The 19,539-nt window shown below is 37.8% G+C and overlaps 2 protein-coding genes across 2 annotated transcripts in view; one reads left to right on the top strand and one right to left on the bottom strand.

The window, feature by feature from the left end:
- The window catches only part of NF1 (neurofibromin 1), a 64,188-nt gene extending 51,458 nt beyond the window's left edge, over positions 1–12,730 (bottom strand). Inside the window, exons 1-7 of the mRNA XM_006154373.3 lie at positions 12,719–12,730; positions 10,543–10,880; positions 9,479–9,911; positions 8,023–8,363; positions 5,220–5,422; positions 1,919–2,112; positions 311–451 (exon numbers count right to left, since the gene is read on the bottom strand). Of these exons, the coding sequence (XP_006154435.1) occupies positions 311–451; positions 1,919–2,112; positions 5,220–5,422; positions 8,023–8,363; positions 9,479–9,911; positions 10,543–10,880; positions 12,719–12,730 (1,662 nt within the window). The remainder of the gene's footprint in view (positions 1–310; positions 452–1,918; positions 2,113–5,219; positions 5,423–8,022; positions 8,364–9,478; positions 9,912–10,542; positions 10,881–12,718) is intronic.
- A 2,387-nt stretch (positions 12,731–15,117) lies between these two features.
- EVI2A (ecotropic viral integration site 2A) lies at positions 15,118–19,036 on the top strand. Its single transcript, XM_006154355.3, has 2 exons — positions 15,118–15,346; positions 17,714–19,036. Exon 2 carries the CDS (start codon positions 17,735–17,737, stop codon positions 18,422–18,424), a length of 690 nt encoding a protein of 229 aa, XP_006154417.1. The 5' UTR covers positions 15,118–15,346; positions 17,714–17,734; the 3' UTR covers positions 18,425–19,036.
- Positions 19,037–19,539: the final 503 nt, after the last annotated feature.

Below are 19,539 nucleotides of genomic sequence, written 5' to 3'. Positions count from 1 at the left end.
ACCCCCCAGGGGGGATAGTAACACTGCAAACCCTTCTCCTCCATATCCTCTTGGGATCTGGGGCATGCATGCACATGTACCCAGCGTGAGTTTTAAGCTGCTGGGTCTGGGACTTGAACTGTGGTTGCCTACATGGAAGTCCAGCGATGCAATGATTACACCATCTGCTGGTCCCAATATACACAGTTCGTTAAAAACCTAGGGCTAATACAACGTTTTATTATAAAAACATTCAGTTTAGTTTTAAAAGTATTAGTTACAAGACAGATACATTACTCCATAGTCCAGAAGGCAAAGGAAAGGTGATTACCTTGCTTGAAACCAACTTCACATTCCCAGAAGCCAAAGCTACGGCAGTATCTGCCATCACCTCAGCTTTGACTGATCCCAGGCCACCTGTCGCACTGGTTTTGATGAAACTGTCTAGTACAACATCAAGCAGATCTGTAATCTAGTGAGAGAGAAAATAACTCACATTTTTAACTACTCTACCAACTTAGTTTTTAATTTAAAAATACTCAAGGAGCAACCCAATTAACATGAAAATTCTGTTTTATCTGAGGCCTCCAAAATGCTAGATTTCATTTAAAGACAGGTCAGTAAGTATAATTTATCACAAATATCCACAGAAGGATGGGTATATTTACTGATTCCTTCAGAGATTAAGAGATTAGTATACAGAATTTAAAAATCTCTATACATACTGTCTTCATTCACTTGCAAAGTATCTCCATGCTCTTCAGAGCAAGCACTATATGGTTGATATAAAATATAATTACTTTAAAATACCAGAAATGACAAGTACAGAGACATTTTCTAGGTTATAAACCTGGCTCCAAAGTCGTTCAAAATTATTTAGAGGACTTGCAGTGTTGTTTGAGTAAGGGCAGTGCTTCCTTAAGTGATTATTTGAAGAAATGAAACGCATAATTCTTGCCAGATAAAAAATAATATGTTAAATTATATGCTATATTTTAATATGGCCATTCACATACTATAACTATAAATAAAATAGGTGACCCAAATAAGATCATTAAGAAACATTCTTCGGGCCAGTAGGTGATGTGGTGGTTAAGGTGCTGGACTTCCACATAGCTGACCATGGTTGGAGTCCTGGATCTGGCAGCTTGCTTTCCCTTCTCTCGTTCTCTGTTTCTTTGATTAAATTAAAAAATAATAATAACAAATAAAATTAAATAATTTTTTTTTAAAAGAAAAGAAACATTCTTTGATGGCCACTGTGTGTGGGGAACTAGAATACATGTTTTTTTTTTTTTTGAGAGGTTTTTGCTACTGGGCGCATGCACTTGCCAGACAGACAGAGAGAGACATAGAGACAGAAAGCGAGAAATCACCCCCCAGGGGGGATGGTCACGCCACAATCCCTTCTCCTCCATTCTCCTCTCGGGATCTTGGGCACACACGCACACGCGTCCGGTGTGAGTTCTAAGCCACCGGGTCCAGGACACGAACCGTGGTCAACTACGTGGGAATCCAGCGACATAGCAATTATGCTAACTGCTGGTTCCCGGGAACTGGAATACATTCTAAAGTGCTATTTACTATTGGGTCATTGGAAAAGTCATGATGCATTTTTGCACAGAAAAACAGACAAATACATAATGACTTTTCTGAAGACCCAAAAGAAACAACTCCAGATTTCTACCATTAAATTCTATATAATTATGCTAAGAACAGTGCTAACATAACTAGTTTTTCCTCTAACTCTGAGACATCAACAGGTAATGACAGTTTAGAATCAGACAAAGAGTTGGTGAGCGTATGTGTTTTGAAGGATGGAATTACGTTTCCTACGGTTGTCTCATTAGTGCCTAAAACAGTGCTTTGCACAAAGTGGGGCCTAGATAAACATGTGTACAAGGGAGATACCAGAAAAATACTTGAGCACACACCATACCTGCCCAAGGCTCCCCCATATTTTTGCTTGAATAGATGGGTACATCTGTTTCTCATTTATGGTCATTGTTATCAGCTTATCAAGAATGGCAGTAACTCTTTGTCGTTTGGCATCATCGTTATGCTTACAAAAACGAACTAGATTTGACAGCCATGGAGTCATATATTCCAAACAAAGATGTTTCAATTCAATACCTGGAAAAAAAATACACTGTTACCATAAATGGTAAATGAAAATTGTATCAACAAATATTTTAATATAAGGATTGGGGGTAAAAGGTAAAAACCATTACCTAGAATCAGGCCTGGAGAAAAGACACTTGTCAAATATGTTTTTGAAGATAGAGATGAAGAAAGAGAACAAGCCTTGAAGAAAGTAATTTTGAAAGCCAGTAAGCCAATTTTTGAAAAGTCTTATTTTTCCCCTTTTAACTATTTATAGTTAAAAATTTGCTTTATCCTCATTATAAAATAAAAACATTGCCAAAAAAAAATGAACTGATACTAATAAGTTGGTATGTAACCTAATTTCTCCTTGGGCTTTCAAATCCATATAAAGATCATTTTTATTAATGTGTATGTATACATACATGTAACCACCCTATTTTCTCATAAAAATTAGGACTGTGCTATATATGCAGTATGCTCTGGATATATTTTTTACTAAACATTATACTGAGATTTACTCATCATTAAAATTCTCTAGGGGCTGGCACGTAGGGTGGTGGTTAAGACACTGGACTCCCACGTGGCTGACCGCAGTTTGAGTCCCGGATCTGATGGTTTGCTTCCTCACTTTCCCTTTCTCTCTCTGTTTCTTTGATCAAGTTAAATAATAATTAATAAAATAAAATTTAAAAATTCCCAAAAACATTCTTTAATTTTTATTTTGAAAGAATTTCAGACTAATAAGAAGACATGAAGACAGTACAAAAATTCCTCTATACATTTCACCTATAGTGTCAAAGACAATTTTTAAGTTGTAGTAAAATATATACAAAATAAAAGTTACAATTTAACCCTTATTAAACATTCAGTTGAGTGATGTTATATATTTAATACATTCACAATGTTGCACAAACATAACTACTACACATCTCCAGAACTATGCATCTTCCCAACCTGGGACTGTTTACTAAAACATTTTAAAAAATAATTATTTATTGTTATTATTTTTAAATTTGCTATAGGGCACATATTCTCACCAGAGAGAAGAGAGAGAATAAGAGAATAAAAGTGAGAAAGCAAGCTGCCAGGTTTGGGATTTGAACTGTGTTTTACCATGTGGGAATCCAGTGCCTTAACCACCATGTCACCTGGTGGCCCCTCTACCATAACATTTTTAATGACTTCATATGACATCATACTGAGACCCAATGATTTAATCAGTTCTTTACTGTTTAACTTTTGGACCATTTCAACAATTTTGCTGTTGTAAATAATGTTATATGAAGTTTGAAAAATAAATCTATGGCACCAGAAGTCATAACTGTTTACTGTTGGTAAGGGAGGTACTGACTGACAGAGGATCCTTCTGGATTAAGGGAGTGTTCTACACCTCAACCTGAAGGTACTTTGTATGTACTCACATATAAACATTCATCAAGTGGTTCACTTAAGATCTGGGAACTTTACTGCTGACAAGATATACTTCATATTAAAATGTCTAAATAAAAAAAATGCTATAATAAGTATCTTCACATTTATTTCTCAAGATGAATTCCAAAAAGTGGAATTAAGAGGCCAAAAAATGTAAACAGCTTTCATATTTATTTATTTTAAATTGTGCCAGAGGGCATGTGTGTTTGTCAGAGACAGACAGAGAGGTAAGAGGAGGTGGGGGAGGGAGGGAAAGTACCCCCACTCCCAGTGGAGCATGGTCACACCACAATCCTTTATCCTCCATTTCTCCATCCTGTCAGAATTTGGGGCACTCATGTACATGCGCCAGTGTGTTCTTCAAGCGGCTAGGGCTGAGATTCAGACTCCGTGGTTAGTTACGTGGGATTCACTTCCTTAACCACTAGACAATACTAGCTCAGGGTGAACATTCTTAAGGGTCTTGCACTCCACTTCCAAACTGCTTTCTGGAAAAATTGCCCCTGCTCACAATTCCACAGATCATCAGCACTTATTTTTTTAAAAAAACATCTTTGCCAATCTAACAGCTAAATAAATCTATTTTTTTAGTTTACATTTTAATTTTATTAGCAAAGTTATAAACTTTTTAAAAGTATGATCTATGCTGTTGTTTATCTGTTTTTCTTATTCATCTGTAAGAAGTCTTTGTGATTAGGATAGTAATCTTTTCTAACATTTCCCCTAAGAGTATTTACTAGATTTTTAAAAGGAACTATTTATTTACTTATTTATTATTATTTTTAAATTTGCTGTAGGGCATGTGCACTTACGAGGGGGGGAGAGAGAGAGTGCAACAAGAGAGAAAGTGAGAAAGTAAGCTTTCAGGTCCAGGACTCAAACTGTAGTTAGCCATCAGGTAGGAGTCTAGCCCCCCAACCATCACCCCACCTGCTGGCCCCACTAGTTCTTAATTTATTTTTCACTTTCCCCCCCCCCACACACAAATGTATGTACGCATTCCCCTCCTATTGATGACTAGCTAAAGCTTGCAATGACCTAATACAGAAAAATCAAGAAATGTGCTTGAATATGGTTAAAAAAAAAAAAAACACAAGGTTTTATGTATTATGAGGAGAGAGGGAAGGGAAGAAAACGTCAGGAAATAAAGCTGAGAGAAGACCAACACTTATACTACCACAGGGTCTGAAGACGGACAAATACAAACAGTGGCGTCACATTTATGAGACTTATTAAAGTCAAGTCTGGGCTGACTGCGGGCTGGGTCACGTGCAGCTGCACTCTCCACAAACGTACATTACGACAAAATCACAGTTCAGAGCTGACCCAAAGAGAAAAGACTATTTCCTAAAACCAATGAGAAAATGTGGATACTTTACTCATGTGATTTTTTTTTACTAAGAAGAGAAACATTAAAGCTAATGAAACTGAAACAATGAAGAATATACTTAGTGAGCAGTTCATAAATGTATAAATGCACCAAAGCTCTGCCACCTTGCTTTACTGCCAGAACTTTGGTGGATTTCTCAATGTGTCATTCCAGAAGTTCCTTTGGTTACAGGATACCACAGATGAAAAATTAGAAGAGTTTGTAAAAAAGTAAAAATAAGTAAAAGACTTCACTGGCAGATTCTGAAATGAAAGGGTTTTTTGTGAATATTTTTTAGTCATTGTTAATATTAAAGAAAGCTGTCAATACTTACTAGATTTGCTAAATCCAGAAATACACTCTTCCAAAAATTCCAATGTGAGGTGTGGCTCATTGGCTGCCAGGGTCTTACTAATTGAGACAATGAAGAGGGTGTTGTTGGCTGGGATACACAAACCTGATGTCTCTAGTAACTGGCCCTCGATTTTTAAATTAAAGGTACAAGTTAAGGCACACAGAAGATTATAGGCAGCTGACCTAGGAGGAAACACAAATTAAGTTTTAAAATTTATTTTTTCTTATAATTCCAAAATTTCTTCATAATATAAAATTATAATTCTATTAAAAGTGTGATTAAATAATTTTTATATTCAATTTGAGATAAAATATTATAATTCTATGGTAAACCCAAATACCCCTTGAAAACTTAAGGGTTTTTTCCTTCTTTTTTTAAAGGGGTGGGAGGAACAGACCTTCCTAAAAGACACTGGAACAGAAAAATATGGGTGGTTTGGAGTCCTACAGTGGATCAATAGAAACAAAATCCAAATAAGGCATATCATGCTTTTAGGTGAAGACAAAACTCAAATTATTATTCTCTGTCCTACTAGACCCAGGTATGCCTGGGGACCTCAAGAAGAGAAATGAGATGGTCCCTTTTCAAATGAGAATGTTAACATCTTTAATTAACATTTACTGAATTTGTTTCTAGATATTTTACACATTGGAAGTCAAAAACAAAATGAACTTACAGTTAAGTTCCCCCCCTGTTTTCTTCCACGACTTCATACCGTCATATATAACTACTGAAAACAAAAACTGTAACATCCAGGTTCTATCCAAACCAAATTTCACTGTAAATGTATGTCTGAAAATATATTTAAACAATCAAAGAGACAGCTTTAAAAACTCAGACTTAATTTTTAAGTTTTATTTTTTCTCCTCCATCCAGTAAAAAAAAAAAAATACTGGACTATTGGAAAAATCATGACACGTTTTTGCATACAAAAACATTGAAAAATAAGGCATGACTCTTCCAACAACCCAGCAGTTTGATTGCTCAGTAAATCTCAAATTTTCCTTACTTCTGAACTTTCAGCATGCTAATATATTTATACAACAATCATGCGGGGGAGAAAAAGCCACAGAAATTAAGTCTGCCTAAAAGTTTTTTTCTCTGTGATGACATGCTTTGGGGAAAATCAGAAGCTGTCAAGTTGCTTTATTTCACCAGGGGAAAGTATGGATTTATTAAAACTAATAATTACTAGAAGGTTGTTATCCTTCTTCATGAAGAACTTTAAAGTAGAAACTAAAAGGTAGGTTTGTAGTTCCATTTTCCTAAAATGAGAATATCAATGGTATTGCTCCTAAGTTTAAGTATCTTTTACAACTTGCAGGGATTCTAAGTTATGTTTTGACAGTAACTCTTGTATATTTCAATACTTAGAACTAGGCTTCCTCAACCAGGGGGATAGGTGTCACAGACCCCTCTGAGAAAATGAAAGCTTGGCATACATGAAATTTTGTGTACAACTTTTAGGGGTTCATGAACCCTATGAGGCCTACCCAGGTAAAGAAATCTTGACCTCTTAAGTAAGTAAAGGAGAATCTAGAGTCCTATTATAAAAGGCCCATGTTACACTATAGGGAAGGTTTCCTGGAGCTGAAAATTTTAACTATCAATATCTTGACAGTCCCAAAGTACATGAGACAAGGAATCACTTTAACATGAAAAGTAGAGAGAGCAAAGAGAGGAGTGCAGAGACCTTGGTAACAAGGAAAAGGGATGAGGAGAGAAAACACTATTTACAAATCACGACTATGTGCCAGGCACTGTACTACAACACACATTATTTATTAAACCTTTGTAGACGTGTGAGGAAGGCATCGTTACCTGTTGTGGTACAAATGAGGAATCTAGAGTCAGACAACTTCACTACCCCGCCCACAGTCACACAAAGCTAGGAAGCAGCAGGTTTAGATTAGACCGAATCTTACAGATTCTACAGGCCATGCTCTTCCCCATTCATGTCCAAATGATTAAGACTGAACAGGACCAATTAGATGGCAGTTACATTTATAGTTCTTTCAAGAATTCTGTTTAAGTAATACAGATGGAAAGTAATAATATTACTGTTTAAATTATTGAATATTAGGCCTTCCTCTGTCAAACAATGATAATTTGATTTGACTATTAGGAAACTTAATAGTGATTTATTCATGAACATGGGAAAACCTAATAAGAGAACTCAGAGGAAGACAAACTTAATTTAGGAACAGACTTTTTTTTTTAAAAGAACATTTTCTGGGACCAGCAGTTAGCGTAATGGCTATGTCGCTGGACTCCTACGTAGTCGACCGTGGTTCGAGTCCCGGACCCGGTGGCTTAAACTCACGCCAGGCGTGTGTGCGTGCGTGCGTGCCCAAGATCCCGAGAGGAGAATGGAGGAGAAAGGATTGCGGCGTGGTCATCCCCCCTGGGGGGGGGTGATTTCTCGCTTTCTATCTCTCTGTCTCTCTCTGTCTGTCTGGCGAGTGCACACGCCCTATAGCAAAAACCTCTTCAAAAAAAAAAAGAACATTTTCTTTGGGAAAAATAAATCTGCTATGTTGTCTGTTTTAGAAGTTTCCTGGAGAAAAAATATATATTGCTTTAATGTGAATCACCCTACTCAGAATTCCGCAGTTCCTGTGAATGCCCACAACTTGATGACGTCACACTGGCTAACCAACATACAGCATAACTTCTAATTCACAGTATTAAAGTTCAGAGCTGCTTTTGAGACTTATTAAGTGGCCTCTTTTAAAAAGTTACAAATTCTGAAAGAAGTTGAATAAGCTTTTTAAAAACCTACCGTAAACTAGGGTCTGAACTGCCTAAATTAAGTAATGCAATGTTGAGCAGAGTCCCAGGGACATCTTTTGGCCGAATCTTGGTGTGCTGGGGGATAGAGTCAGGCTGTGACAGCTCCCAGCGGGTCCGGATGTGAATGATAGACTGAACAATGGCTTCACACTCCTGGTGCATGAAGGTGAGTGGTGTGCCCTGGTTTGCAATGGTTAAGGTGAACTGGTTCTCATCCACTAGGCAGATCTCTTCAATTTCCGAGGCATAATAAATATCATTTAAAAAGACTGATTGCCCCAGGACTTTTGTTCGCTCTGCTGAGGTTACTTGAACGGCAGTAGAACCAACCTGGAAAGTTGTGGTGAAGGAGTGAAATAGAAAAGAATTAAATTCCATCAAACAGAATTCAAAGAGGCTCCAAAAACCAACCAGTCAATCAAACAAACAAAACACCATTTTTGCTTTTTCAGGGGCAATTACCACATTCTAAATTAAAATGGGTCCGATAATTATTATAAGAAATTCTCTTGAAAGAAACTGAAAACATCAGAAAAAGAAGATTAATTTTGCTTTTCAAAAAGGTTAAGAATCCAGGGACCAGCAGTTAGCGTAATGGCTATGTCACTGAACTCCCACGTAGTCAACCGCGGTTCGCGTCCTGGACCCGGTGGCTTAAAACTTACACCGGGTGCATGTGCATGCATGCCCAAGATCCTGAGAGGAGAAAGGAGGAGAAGGGATTGCGGTGTGGCCATTCCCCCTGGTGGGGGTGACTTCTCATTTTCTGTCTCTCTGTCTGTCTGGCGAGCACACGCGCCCTATAGCAAAAACCTCTCAAAAAAAAAAAAAAAAGTTAAGAATACTATAGACAAGTGCTATTTTATTCTGAAGGTTAGTGTTCCCCAGTCAGAAGAAAGCATGTAGTAATCAGAACCCTCACTAAATAATTTCCACTTTCCACACATTCCTATTATCTGACTAACATAGAGCAAACAGCCTACTCTACAAAACTCTCTGCCTGTAACCTAACCTGTTGGGTAGTTGAAAAAGTCATGATGCATTTTTGCATAGAAAAATATATCATGACTTTCTCGATGACTTAAAAGAATATAATTAGTGTACACCTCTTATAGCTCCTGCAGGGTCTCCATGAAGACAGAAAACTTGGTCTTCCTACATCTGGACTTCATTTCATACACGACTATGGGGATGCCCAGGGAGGCCAGGTTATAGACTGGTTGGTCAAGAGAGGCAATGAGGGGCCAGCAGGTGGTGTGGTGGTTAAGGGTGCTGAACTCCCACAGGGTCAACTGCAGTTTGAGTCCCAGACCTATAAGTTTGCTTTCCCTCTCTTTCACTGCCCATTTCTGGTCAAATTAAAATAATAAATAAAGTTAAATAAAATAATTCTAAAAAAAAATGAAGGGCAACGTATCATTTACACAACATGGACTGAAACTTACTTTAATAAAAACTTTGGTGTCTTTGTGAGCTAGCTTGAGGGCGTTGTGGAACACCTTCAGGTCCTCTTCTAAAGCCAGGGTGGCGGCGGGCAGTTTCTGCTGCTCATGCTCTACGTGCTCTGCCAGTTTCCCAGGGCAGTCTATGAAAACAAGCCTTTTGCTACCTTTGAGGCCAGTCAGCAGCCGCTCGTGGTACTTGGTGTATTCCCTGACCCAGGAGTTACAGTTATAGATATAGACTGCAGAGACGTTGTCATAAGCAAAGCCAGGAAAAACAACAAACCACTTGGACAGAAAGTCTGTTTTGAAGCGATTGCTAGGCCCAGTATGGGTAAGGTCCACTACAATTTCGTATGGCTTTGCATAATATGGCTTTAAAGTCAGCAAGACATGGTATATTAGCAGATCTCCATTGATTTGACCAGTTTTGAACCTACAGAAAATGACAAAAAAGGACACGGATTGTTAACAAAATTATGAATAAATATACAGATGCCACTAAACTATTTTATTTCTTAATTTTTGATTAGCATCCTACAGAAAACAATAATATAATACAATTACTTGGAGTCTGAATTAATAGTTCTTCAGTCACTGAGAAATAAGCCTAAAGTAAAAGAGAAGAAACAAATCTCCAATTCAAAAATTTTGAGCATCAATAATCAAAATTTTGTCCATCAGTCAAGAAAGGAGTACAATAGTGGGCACTGGTTGGTTTGTCTCTTGGTGTCCTAAACTGGTGAGTGAGTGGGAATGACCCACTTAGAACTCTGGAGTGAACTGGAATGGCATTAGCCAATTCATATACTTCATTTGACCAGCGAGTGGTTCACCAATGAACACAAGACTCAAGTCAGACCAATCTGGGCCAAACAGGTCCAAATCAGTGATTTTAGCTTACACTGTCATATGAGAGTTCTCTCCTGATAGTTCTGTTTTTTAAAGTAAATAATAAATAAAGTTAAATAAAATAATTCTAAAAAAAAATGAAGGGCAACGTATCATTTACACAACATGGACTGAAACTTACTTTAATAAAAACTTTGGTGTCTTTGTGAGCTAGCTTGAGGGCGTTGTGGAACACCTTCAGGTCCTCTTCTAAAGCCAGGGTGGCGGCGGGCAGTTTCTGCTGCTCATGCTCTACGTGCTCTGCCAGTTTCCCAGGGCAGTCTATGAAAACAAGCCTTTTGCTACCTTTGAGGCCAGTCAGCAGCCGCTCGTGGTACTTGGTGTATTCCCTGACCCAGGAGTTACAGTTATAGATATAGACTGCAGAGACGTTGTCATAAGCAAAGCCAGGAAAAACAACAAACCACTTGGACAGAAAGTCTGTTTTGAAGCGATTGCTAGGCCCAGTATGGGTAAGGTCCACTACAATTTCGTATGGCTTTGCATAATATGGCTTTAAAGTCAGCAAGACATGGTATATTAGCAGATCTCCATTGATTTGACCAGTTTTGAACCTACAGAAAATGACAAAAAAGGACACGGATTGTTAACAAAATTATGAATAAATATACAGATGCCACTAAACTATTTTATTTCTTAATTTTTGATTAGCATCCTACAGAAAACAATAATATAATACAATTACTTGGAGTCTGAATTAATAGTTCTTCAGTCACTGAGAAATAAGCCTAAAGTAAAAGAGAAGAAACAAATCTCCAATTCAAAAATTTTGAGCATCAATAATCAAAATTTTGTCCATCAGTCAAGAAAGGAGTACAATAGTGGGCACTGGTTGGTTTGTCTCTTGGTGTCCTAAACTGGTGAGTGAGTGGGAATGACCCACTTAGAACTCTGGAGTGAACTGGAATGGCATTAGCCAATTCATATACTTCATTTGACCAGCGAGTGGTTCACCAATGAACACAAGACTCAAGTCAGACCAATCTGGGCCAAACAGGTCCAAATCAGTGATTTTAGCTTACACTGTCATATGAGAGTTCTCTCCTGATAGTTCTGTTTTTTAAAGTTTTATTTATTTATTTATTTTAAATTTTACCATAGGGATTATGTGCTCGCTGGAGTGCGGGGGGAGAGAGAGAGAGAGAAGAGAGACAAAGAGAGAGAGAGAGAGAGAGGAGGAGGAGAGAGATATCACCCCCTATGGGTGTTGGCTGCCCCACAATCCCTTCTCCTCCATCCTCCTTTCGGGATTTTGGATGCACACACATGTGCCTAGCATGATTTTCAAGCTACCAGGTCCAGGACTCAAACTGTGGTTGGCCAGAGCCTTAACTACCACTGCACCTGCTGGCCCCTTTCCTGATTTTTATAAACATGGGAATACACAGACCCGGGAGCTGCTAGCTTATACCTTAGAGTATAAAGGAAAATCCTGACTAAAAACTAAATAGAAAAGTGGAGAAATGTAGAAACTGGGACCCTGGCAATATTATCTCAGTCCTAGGTAAGTCCTTCAGGAGGTCAAATTTACCCCTAGGCTATTCAGTTGCATAAGCCAATATACCACTTGCTTATTTTTCCTACTGCTAGACAGCATATAAGCTAAAGAGTGAGAGAGAGACCACAATGCGGCTCATGCCCTAGTCCTTTTTCCTGTTTCTCCATTCTTTTGGGATCTGAGGCACACATGCACACATGTCCAACATGTTTTCTGAGTCTCTGGGGTTGGGTTTCAAGTTGTGGTGGGTCATGTGGGATACAGCTTCCTATGTACTGTGCTATAGGACCAGCCTAGTAAAAATACTCCTCCCCTTCTCCTCCACTTTTCCATCCCATAGGGATTCTGGACATGCACAAGTGTCTGGTATGTTTTTTAAGCTGTTGGTTTAGGGTTCAGACCACAAGACTGGCCATAATGGATTTAGCCCCCTTAACCACCAGGTCATAGGGCTGGTCCCCAATTCTGGATTAAGTCCTATCAAGTCACATCTTGCTTAAATCCAAAAATTGATAGTCAATATGAGTAGCCATAGTTGGGAACATCAGAAAGCCCTGAAGAACAGGTACTGGAATTTCAAATCAAAACAACCTATTTATTAATAAGTTAGGTCTAATGTTTCTGTTCTTGATGACTCTGGTAATAGTATTACTAAATAGGCTAAGATAAATACAGCATTTTCACCTGTTCGGAAAAACATAAGATTAAATTATGGTAAGTTAAACAGTTTTAAAACAAAAGAAAGGCCCAACCCTAATGGTGCAACACTTGGCAATGCTGGAAGTCATATGGAAGACTGGAGCTCAGTTCCCAGGTCAGCCTGTACTGGGTACCCGCGAGCCCATGATACTGACTGGCTGAAAAGGCTGGAGTTGGAGGAGGGCAGATCACACTCTGAGACCCTGTTGAGAATGCTTGTCTTTTCTCTGTCTCTCATTCTCATGAAATAAGTAAACAACCTTTTTCTTCTTTTCTTTTTTTTTTTTTTAAGAGAAATTCTTGCTATAGGGCATGTGCGCTTGCCAGAGAGACAGAGATAGAAAGCAAGAAATCACCCGCTAAAGAGATGGCCACACCGTAATGCCTTCTCCATTCTCCTCTCAGGATTTTGGCAGGCACGAATGCACATGTGCCCGGCCTGAGTTTTAAGCCGCCACGTCTAGGACTTGAACCACAGTTGACTATGTGGGTGTCCAGCAACATAGTCATTATGCCATCTGCTGGTCCCAGTAAACAAACTTTTAAAAACAGAAGTATTTTAAGAAAAATGAAAAGATATGAGGTAGTGCATAATCATTTATTCAAGGACCTATAGAAAAAAATATTGTTATGTTTAAAAGAAGGAGAGACAGACACAAATCGTGTAGTCAGTGGAAGCTATACAGAAGATGAAAGTGGGTGAACTGGGTAGGAGGAGTTGAGAACTCAACAAGAGGGAGTGGGCAGGACTCATGGAGGAGGTAAAATGGAAAAGAAACAGGAAACCAGTTATGCTGAGGAAACAGTCAGCTATGTGGCTGAAACGAAAATTCATAGGGAAGTTCTGAGAGAAAGCTGGGAAGATGCAGGATAGCCAAATTACGAAGGTGCCATAACTGTTCAACTAAAGAGCTTAGGTTCTCTCCCAGGGAGTATGGGATTTCTCAGAGTATGAAAACTACCAGCATTAGAATCAAGTGGTGCTTGATAAAAATGTGGTTTCCTGGTCCTAGCTCAAGCCCACTAAAATATGAATTTATATAGTAGAATCTGGCGATTTTCACTTTTTTTTTTTTTTTGAGAGGTTTTCACTATAGGGTGTGTGTGCTCACCAGAAAGAGAGAGAGAAACAGAGAGACAAAAAGCGAGAAATCACCCCCCCCCCCAAGAGGGATGGCCATGCTGCAATCCCTTCTCCTCCATTCTCCTCTCAGGATCTTGGGCATGCAAGCACACGCCCCCAGCGTGAACTTAAGCCACCAGTTCGGAGCTCGAACGGTGGTTGACTATATGGGAGTTCAGCGACATAGCCATTATGCTAACTGCTAGTCACAGATTTCCACGGTTTTTAAACAATTCTCTCATCTGATCTTTATGGGTCTTCTAAATCACTGCTACACATTATAGCAATTTACTCAACATTTAATTTTTAAAGAAAGAGGTGTTATAGCCTCCCCTTCTCCCCCAAAAATGGTATATATAAGATATATAAGGGAGGGAACCAGCAGTTAGCGTAATGGCTATGTCGCTGGACTCCCACGTAGTCGATCGTGGTTCGCGTCCTGGACCCGGTGGCTTGAGACTCACGCCGGGCGCGTGTGTGTGCGTGCCCAAGATCCCGAGAGGAGAATGGAGGAGAAGGGATTGCGGCGTGACCATCCCCCCTGGGGGGTGATTTCTCGCTTTCTGTCTCTATGTCTCTCTCTGTCTGTCTGGCGAGTACACGCGCCCTATAGCAAAAATCTCTCCAAAAAAAAAAAAAAGATATATAAGGGAATTGGGGCTAGCAAAAGAGTTACTGCAGTATTCTAGATATGGCCTAATAAAGACCTAAAATAATGCAGTGACAGTAAAAACAGGAAAGACAAAGGTCAATCTAAGAATACGAAGGAAGAACCACTGTGGTCTAAAGACTGAGGAGGGCTAGAAGAGAGAACTTGAATTAAAAGGACCAGCTGTACACCAGACCTCTAAGTTTATATGGAATGTTGCTACCATGAACAGAAGCAAGGAGGGTCATGAGCTGCAGACGCTTTTGGAGGAAAAATGAAGTCCAGTGTCGACATGTTGACATTTGAGGTGATGACAGGATATGTGAGGTGCGTGAGTATATACCACACCACACAACAGTAATTTTCATCCCATGTTATTAGACATCTTCATGCCAATCTTATTAGACATCTTCTCAAAGCATTGTTGCAGTTCCACAATCTCACTTGTCAGTTATCTGTATCAGTTTCTATTATCTGACCAATAATATCCTAAGGACTCCAAACTTAGATTTTCAATTAGTCTGTGGTATACAAATAAAATGTTCACAGAAGATTTTAATGCCACAGGGAAGATGCCATTTTAAAACCTCTTTTGCATTACACTAATATAGCATTCAAAAGCATAGAGCAGATATATAATAATGAGCCTAAGGTCAAAAGGCATTAAGTGGAAAACCCTCCCTGCTCTGGAGGCGGGGATTTGGTCTACAAAGCCTCCTGTCATGCCAGTGGCCAACAAGACAAGTTGGAGTTTTTTCTTTTTTTTCCCCTTGTGACATGTGCTTTAGCTGCAGCAAAAAGGAAATGTGTCATCTGTGGTTTGGTTTTAAGAGTGGAAAGCGAGCTCTACATATCCTTTTTTTTTTTAATTCAGATTTAATTTAAGGTTCATAGTCTTTGCCTCTATTTTGCTTTAAATTAGAAAAGAAGAAAAAGAAGTGGTTTATTAAATTCACACTGTAATCAGATTTTTCAGCACGCATTTGTAAGGTAGGTCAAATATATGGCTTTTCTTATGCGTTTTCAATGCTAACTTTGTACTGATTAGTATTTGAGGAAGTGCTTTGGTGCTTTGAAGGAGTGTGTAAGAATCTCACTAACAAAGTAGAATCATGAGTGACTAAAAATGTATGCTAGAGGTTTTTTTTTTTCCCCTGTGTTACTATGTACAATTTAAGTTGGAAATAGAAAGATTTGCCATCGACATGGAACTTTAAATTAAGACCAGGGAGGATCTGAGTTTAGACTCCACAATAAATTGGAAAGTTTTACTTATACTGCAAATACAAAAGTTTTACAAGATTCTCATTACTAATCCTTAGTCAGGCATTATAAAATTTTATCCAAAATGACCTGAGGTAAAGAAAACTCTTGATAATGTAATTTGGCCTCCACAGCATAAATTAGCAATACAGAAATAGTCCTCAATTTTCCGGCATTTATAAGAGCTACAGAAAGTCTCGTTTTGTTACCAGTTTGTTTATTTGGGCATGGCAGCACATCTGGCTGAAGACAATCAACAGCGGGCCTATTATCTGTCTCGTGGTAAGCACTGGGAAAACGTGTATGAATGCCATGATGTATACTACATTGTCAATTAACCTATGTGACAAGAATAACCCACTTTAAATCATTTCATCATCTAATGCAGAGGCTCAGTCTAGAGGACGGAGATTGTTTGCTAGCCCAATTTTCAGTATTTGTTTTTGTGAAAGAATCATAAAGTATCCAAACGTTTAGGCTGTTCAACTTAAAAACTGAAGTTGAAAAACTAAGTCAGTGCACTGTAGCTTTATTGTCTAATAAAGGTCATAATCCAAAAAGTAATCTTAATCCTAAAACACTTAATGAAACTTTTTTCCCTCTCTACTATTAATATTACTTCAGAAGTTAATTTCCAGTTAGCATTGTTTATTATATGCTACTTTTGTCTGGATAACTCAACATATCATACTATTCTTAATTTCTGTATTTCAATTCTATACAAATGTTATCCAATGACGTATAACAAGGATTTCTTATCAAATCTTGATACTTGAAAGCATGACTAGCAATGGCATGTGTCTTGGGAGTGGGTTAAAAATATAGACTCTCAGGCCCTACCCTAGACCAGCTGAATAAAAATCTGCATCAAAAAAGATTCCCAGGTACATTCAAGCTTGAGAAGAACATCAAATACAGGTCCTTAACCAGGTAATTTCACTTGGTAAATCTCACCAGAACAATCTAGTTTTTGCTTTGCAAATGCTGACGATAAAATGCTCTTACAAAAAGCTCTGGACAAATTGGCATATTATTATAAAAGAGATACCTCAATAATATTAGCCAAATTAGCAGTACCAGTTCTACTTAAATCTTGAATCACATAGCAGATAATAAGAATTAAGAACAGAACTTGTCCCCTCTCTGTACTGGCTTCCAGAAAGTTCAGAGCCAAATGGAATCTCAACTTTTTCAATGATATGTTGAAGTGCTTATGATCTGCCACTTCATTCTAAATCCCCCCAAATATTGATGCTTGTTCTTTTTATTTTATTGTAAAAATTTTTTTTTAGAGTTTAGAATTTAAAATTAGAAAAAAAGAAAACAGGCATAAATGATGATGAAAAAGAACCAATAACTTTAAGTTGAGCTTTTGAGATTGTTGAGAAGAAATCTGCTTCTTTTCCTTTGTTATGCCATATTTTGTCATTGAGAAAACGAATATATCTTTGCTTCCGGAAAATCACAGTAAGTCAGGAGAAGCAGCGATTAAAAAAAAAAAAATACTACCATAAAATTGCTTCTACAAATACTGGAAATACATTTCCAAGTACCAGTTTTATTTTAAGCTTCACGATAAACACCCAAGAAGAAGAATGAACACCTTGTATTCCCATTTGAAGTTCATTTCCCTTGGGTTGCTACCAGACTTTTCCCCCTTCCCACCCAAATAAAGCAATTTACATTTTCTTTTCATATAGTAAGCAAACCATTCAAGACTACATTTTTTTTTTCTCTTATTAACAAGGTGACAAGTTAGAGGGTGGGGAATTTCTGCAAGAAGTGGCTTTTTTTTCTTTTTCTTTTTTAAAAGAGGAATCAAAAAGTAAAAGCAGAAGTATCTGATTCAAAGCTGAAATCCAGCATGCTTAATAGGGAGAAAACTATATAAAGCTATGGTATTTATTTTAAAATCATGAACAGTTATTTGTAATGCTAACTTCTAATAGATAAAAGTATAGTCGCATAAGAATAATAGAAAACATTCAAATGTTAGCCATGAACTTGTGGTTTACTGAAACAGTTCAACTGTCTTTTAACTATAATTTCCCATATTCTCTCACAAATTAACCATTTATTTTGCTATTCCAACAGATTACCAGTATACTCACGGACATGGAATACATAGAGCATTACCTGCATCTTGTCTTTCTGATGACAACAGTTTTTTCTTTGTCTTCTGGGACAAAAGCCAACTATACCCATCTATGGGTTAACAACACTACTGCCTGGGATTCAGTTACTCAAAACAAGACGGGCAGAAACCAAGATGAAAACATTAACACAAATACTGTAACTCCTGGAAGTGACTACAGAGATAATTCTACAAACATGCCTGGCATAGCATTATCATCTCACATCATACCTTTAACTCCTACATTTGAGAAGGAGCTTTACACACCGTTTGTGGTCAGGAACAATTCTCCAGCAGTACAGAACATTGAAAACTCAAGCAAAAGTCATGGTGAAATTTTCAAAAAGGATGTGTGCGAGGAAAACAACATGGCTATGCTGATTTGCTTAATTATAATTGCAGTGCTTTTTCTTATCTGTACCCTTCTATTTCTGTCAACTGTGGTTCTGGCAAACAAAGTCTCATCTCTCAGACGATCAAAACAAGTAGGCAAGCGTCAGCCTAGAAGCAATGGCGATTTTCTGGCAAGCAGTGGTCTATGGCCTGCTGAATCAGACACTTGGAAAAGAGCAAAACAGCTTACAGGGCCCAACCTAATGATGCAATCTGGAGTGCTTACAGCGACAAGGGAAAGAAAAGATGAAGAAGGAACTGAAAAACTTACTAACTAGCAGATGCTTTAGTGAATCAACATGCAAAATGGCAATGAGAAAGGTTATGGAGTAAAAATGTCCGTTCTGACCTGATGATCTAAAATTCAGTATGGTAGGCCTTGAAATCTAGAATCAAGCAAGGGAAAAGCGGAGGTGTATGCCTGCTTACTCAAACTGTGTATTTCTGTTTTGACACTGAATATTTTAAAAACAAATAATAAAACCACCATGCACCTTCCCCCCTTGGAGAAGGATTTAAAAATAAGATGAAGAAACTGACTAACAGAGATAGTAAGGGATAATTAAAGAAATAGTTCCTATTCAGCAAGTACTTAGGATGACTTTTGCCTGAATGTAATTAAATTTTGAAGAGTCTCAGTGTGTCCTTAGAAGTTAAAAGTCCTAATGTGCAGAGCGGAATGATATAATTTAAAGGAACTTTGTTGGATGTGACAGAACCCATACCAGCTCATAAATCAACACAGCTAATTTTAGGCTACATGCGTTCATCTTTACATATGGCATACATAAAAAAATGTTTTTCCACTGTAAATATTATATAAAAACATTTAATTTTGTATAATATATTAAAATTTGTTAGACTAAAAATATGACTATGTATATTTGCATTTACTTTATCTTAGAACACATAAAAAACAATAATAAATATAGCACAAAAACCAGAGATTCATAACCACACCAGAAGGTTAAGTGTGAATGTAAGTATGCTTTACTTTTTAAAAGTAACATTCATCTTTCCTATAAATACTGCTTCCTGGAGCATTAGTAACAAATACTGAAATGCTGGCTATTTCTTGGACTTCAAGGATGCCAAGTACCCTAATAAATGGCCAATTTCATTTTTTACTATCCAGTGTAACACGAGCAAAGGAAAGGTGTGTGGTGCGTGTGTGTGTGGGGTGTGTATGTGTACGTACCTGCATGTTTTTTCAAGTTTGGGAAACAGGATACCTGAAGTAACTGTTTAGCCTTTTAAAAAACTGAGTTCAAGTGAAATAACTATATTCGATAATGACATACATTAAAGTCAAGAGCTCCATCTTTAATAAATATATTACAAAAATTGGTTTGAGAGACTTTCCAAATATCTACTGAAACTGAGGCAGGGCATA

The sequence above is a fragment of the Tupaia chinensis genome, unplaced genomic scaffold (assembly GCF_000334495.1).
Source record: "Tupaia chinensis unplaced genomic scaffold, TupChi_1.0 Scaffold000407_1, whole genome shotgun sequence".
Taxonomy (NCBI): Eukaryota; Metazoa; Chordata; class Mammalia; order Scandentia; family Tupaiidae; genus Tupaia; species Tupaia belangeri.
The sequence above is the reverse complement of the archived record's forward strand: the minus strand, read 5'-3'. Positions and strand labels throughout refer to the sequence as shown.

Excerpts from the sequence above, each read along its gene's own strand:
- EVI2A (XM_006154355.3), top strand. The coding sequence starts at position 17,735 with ATGGAATACATAGAGCATTACCTGCATCTTGTCTTTCTGATGACAACA.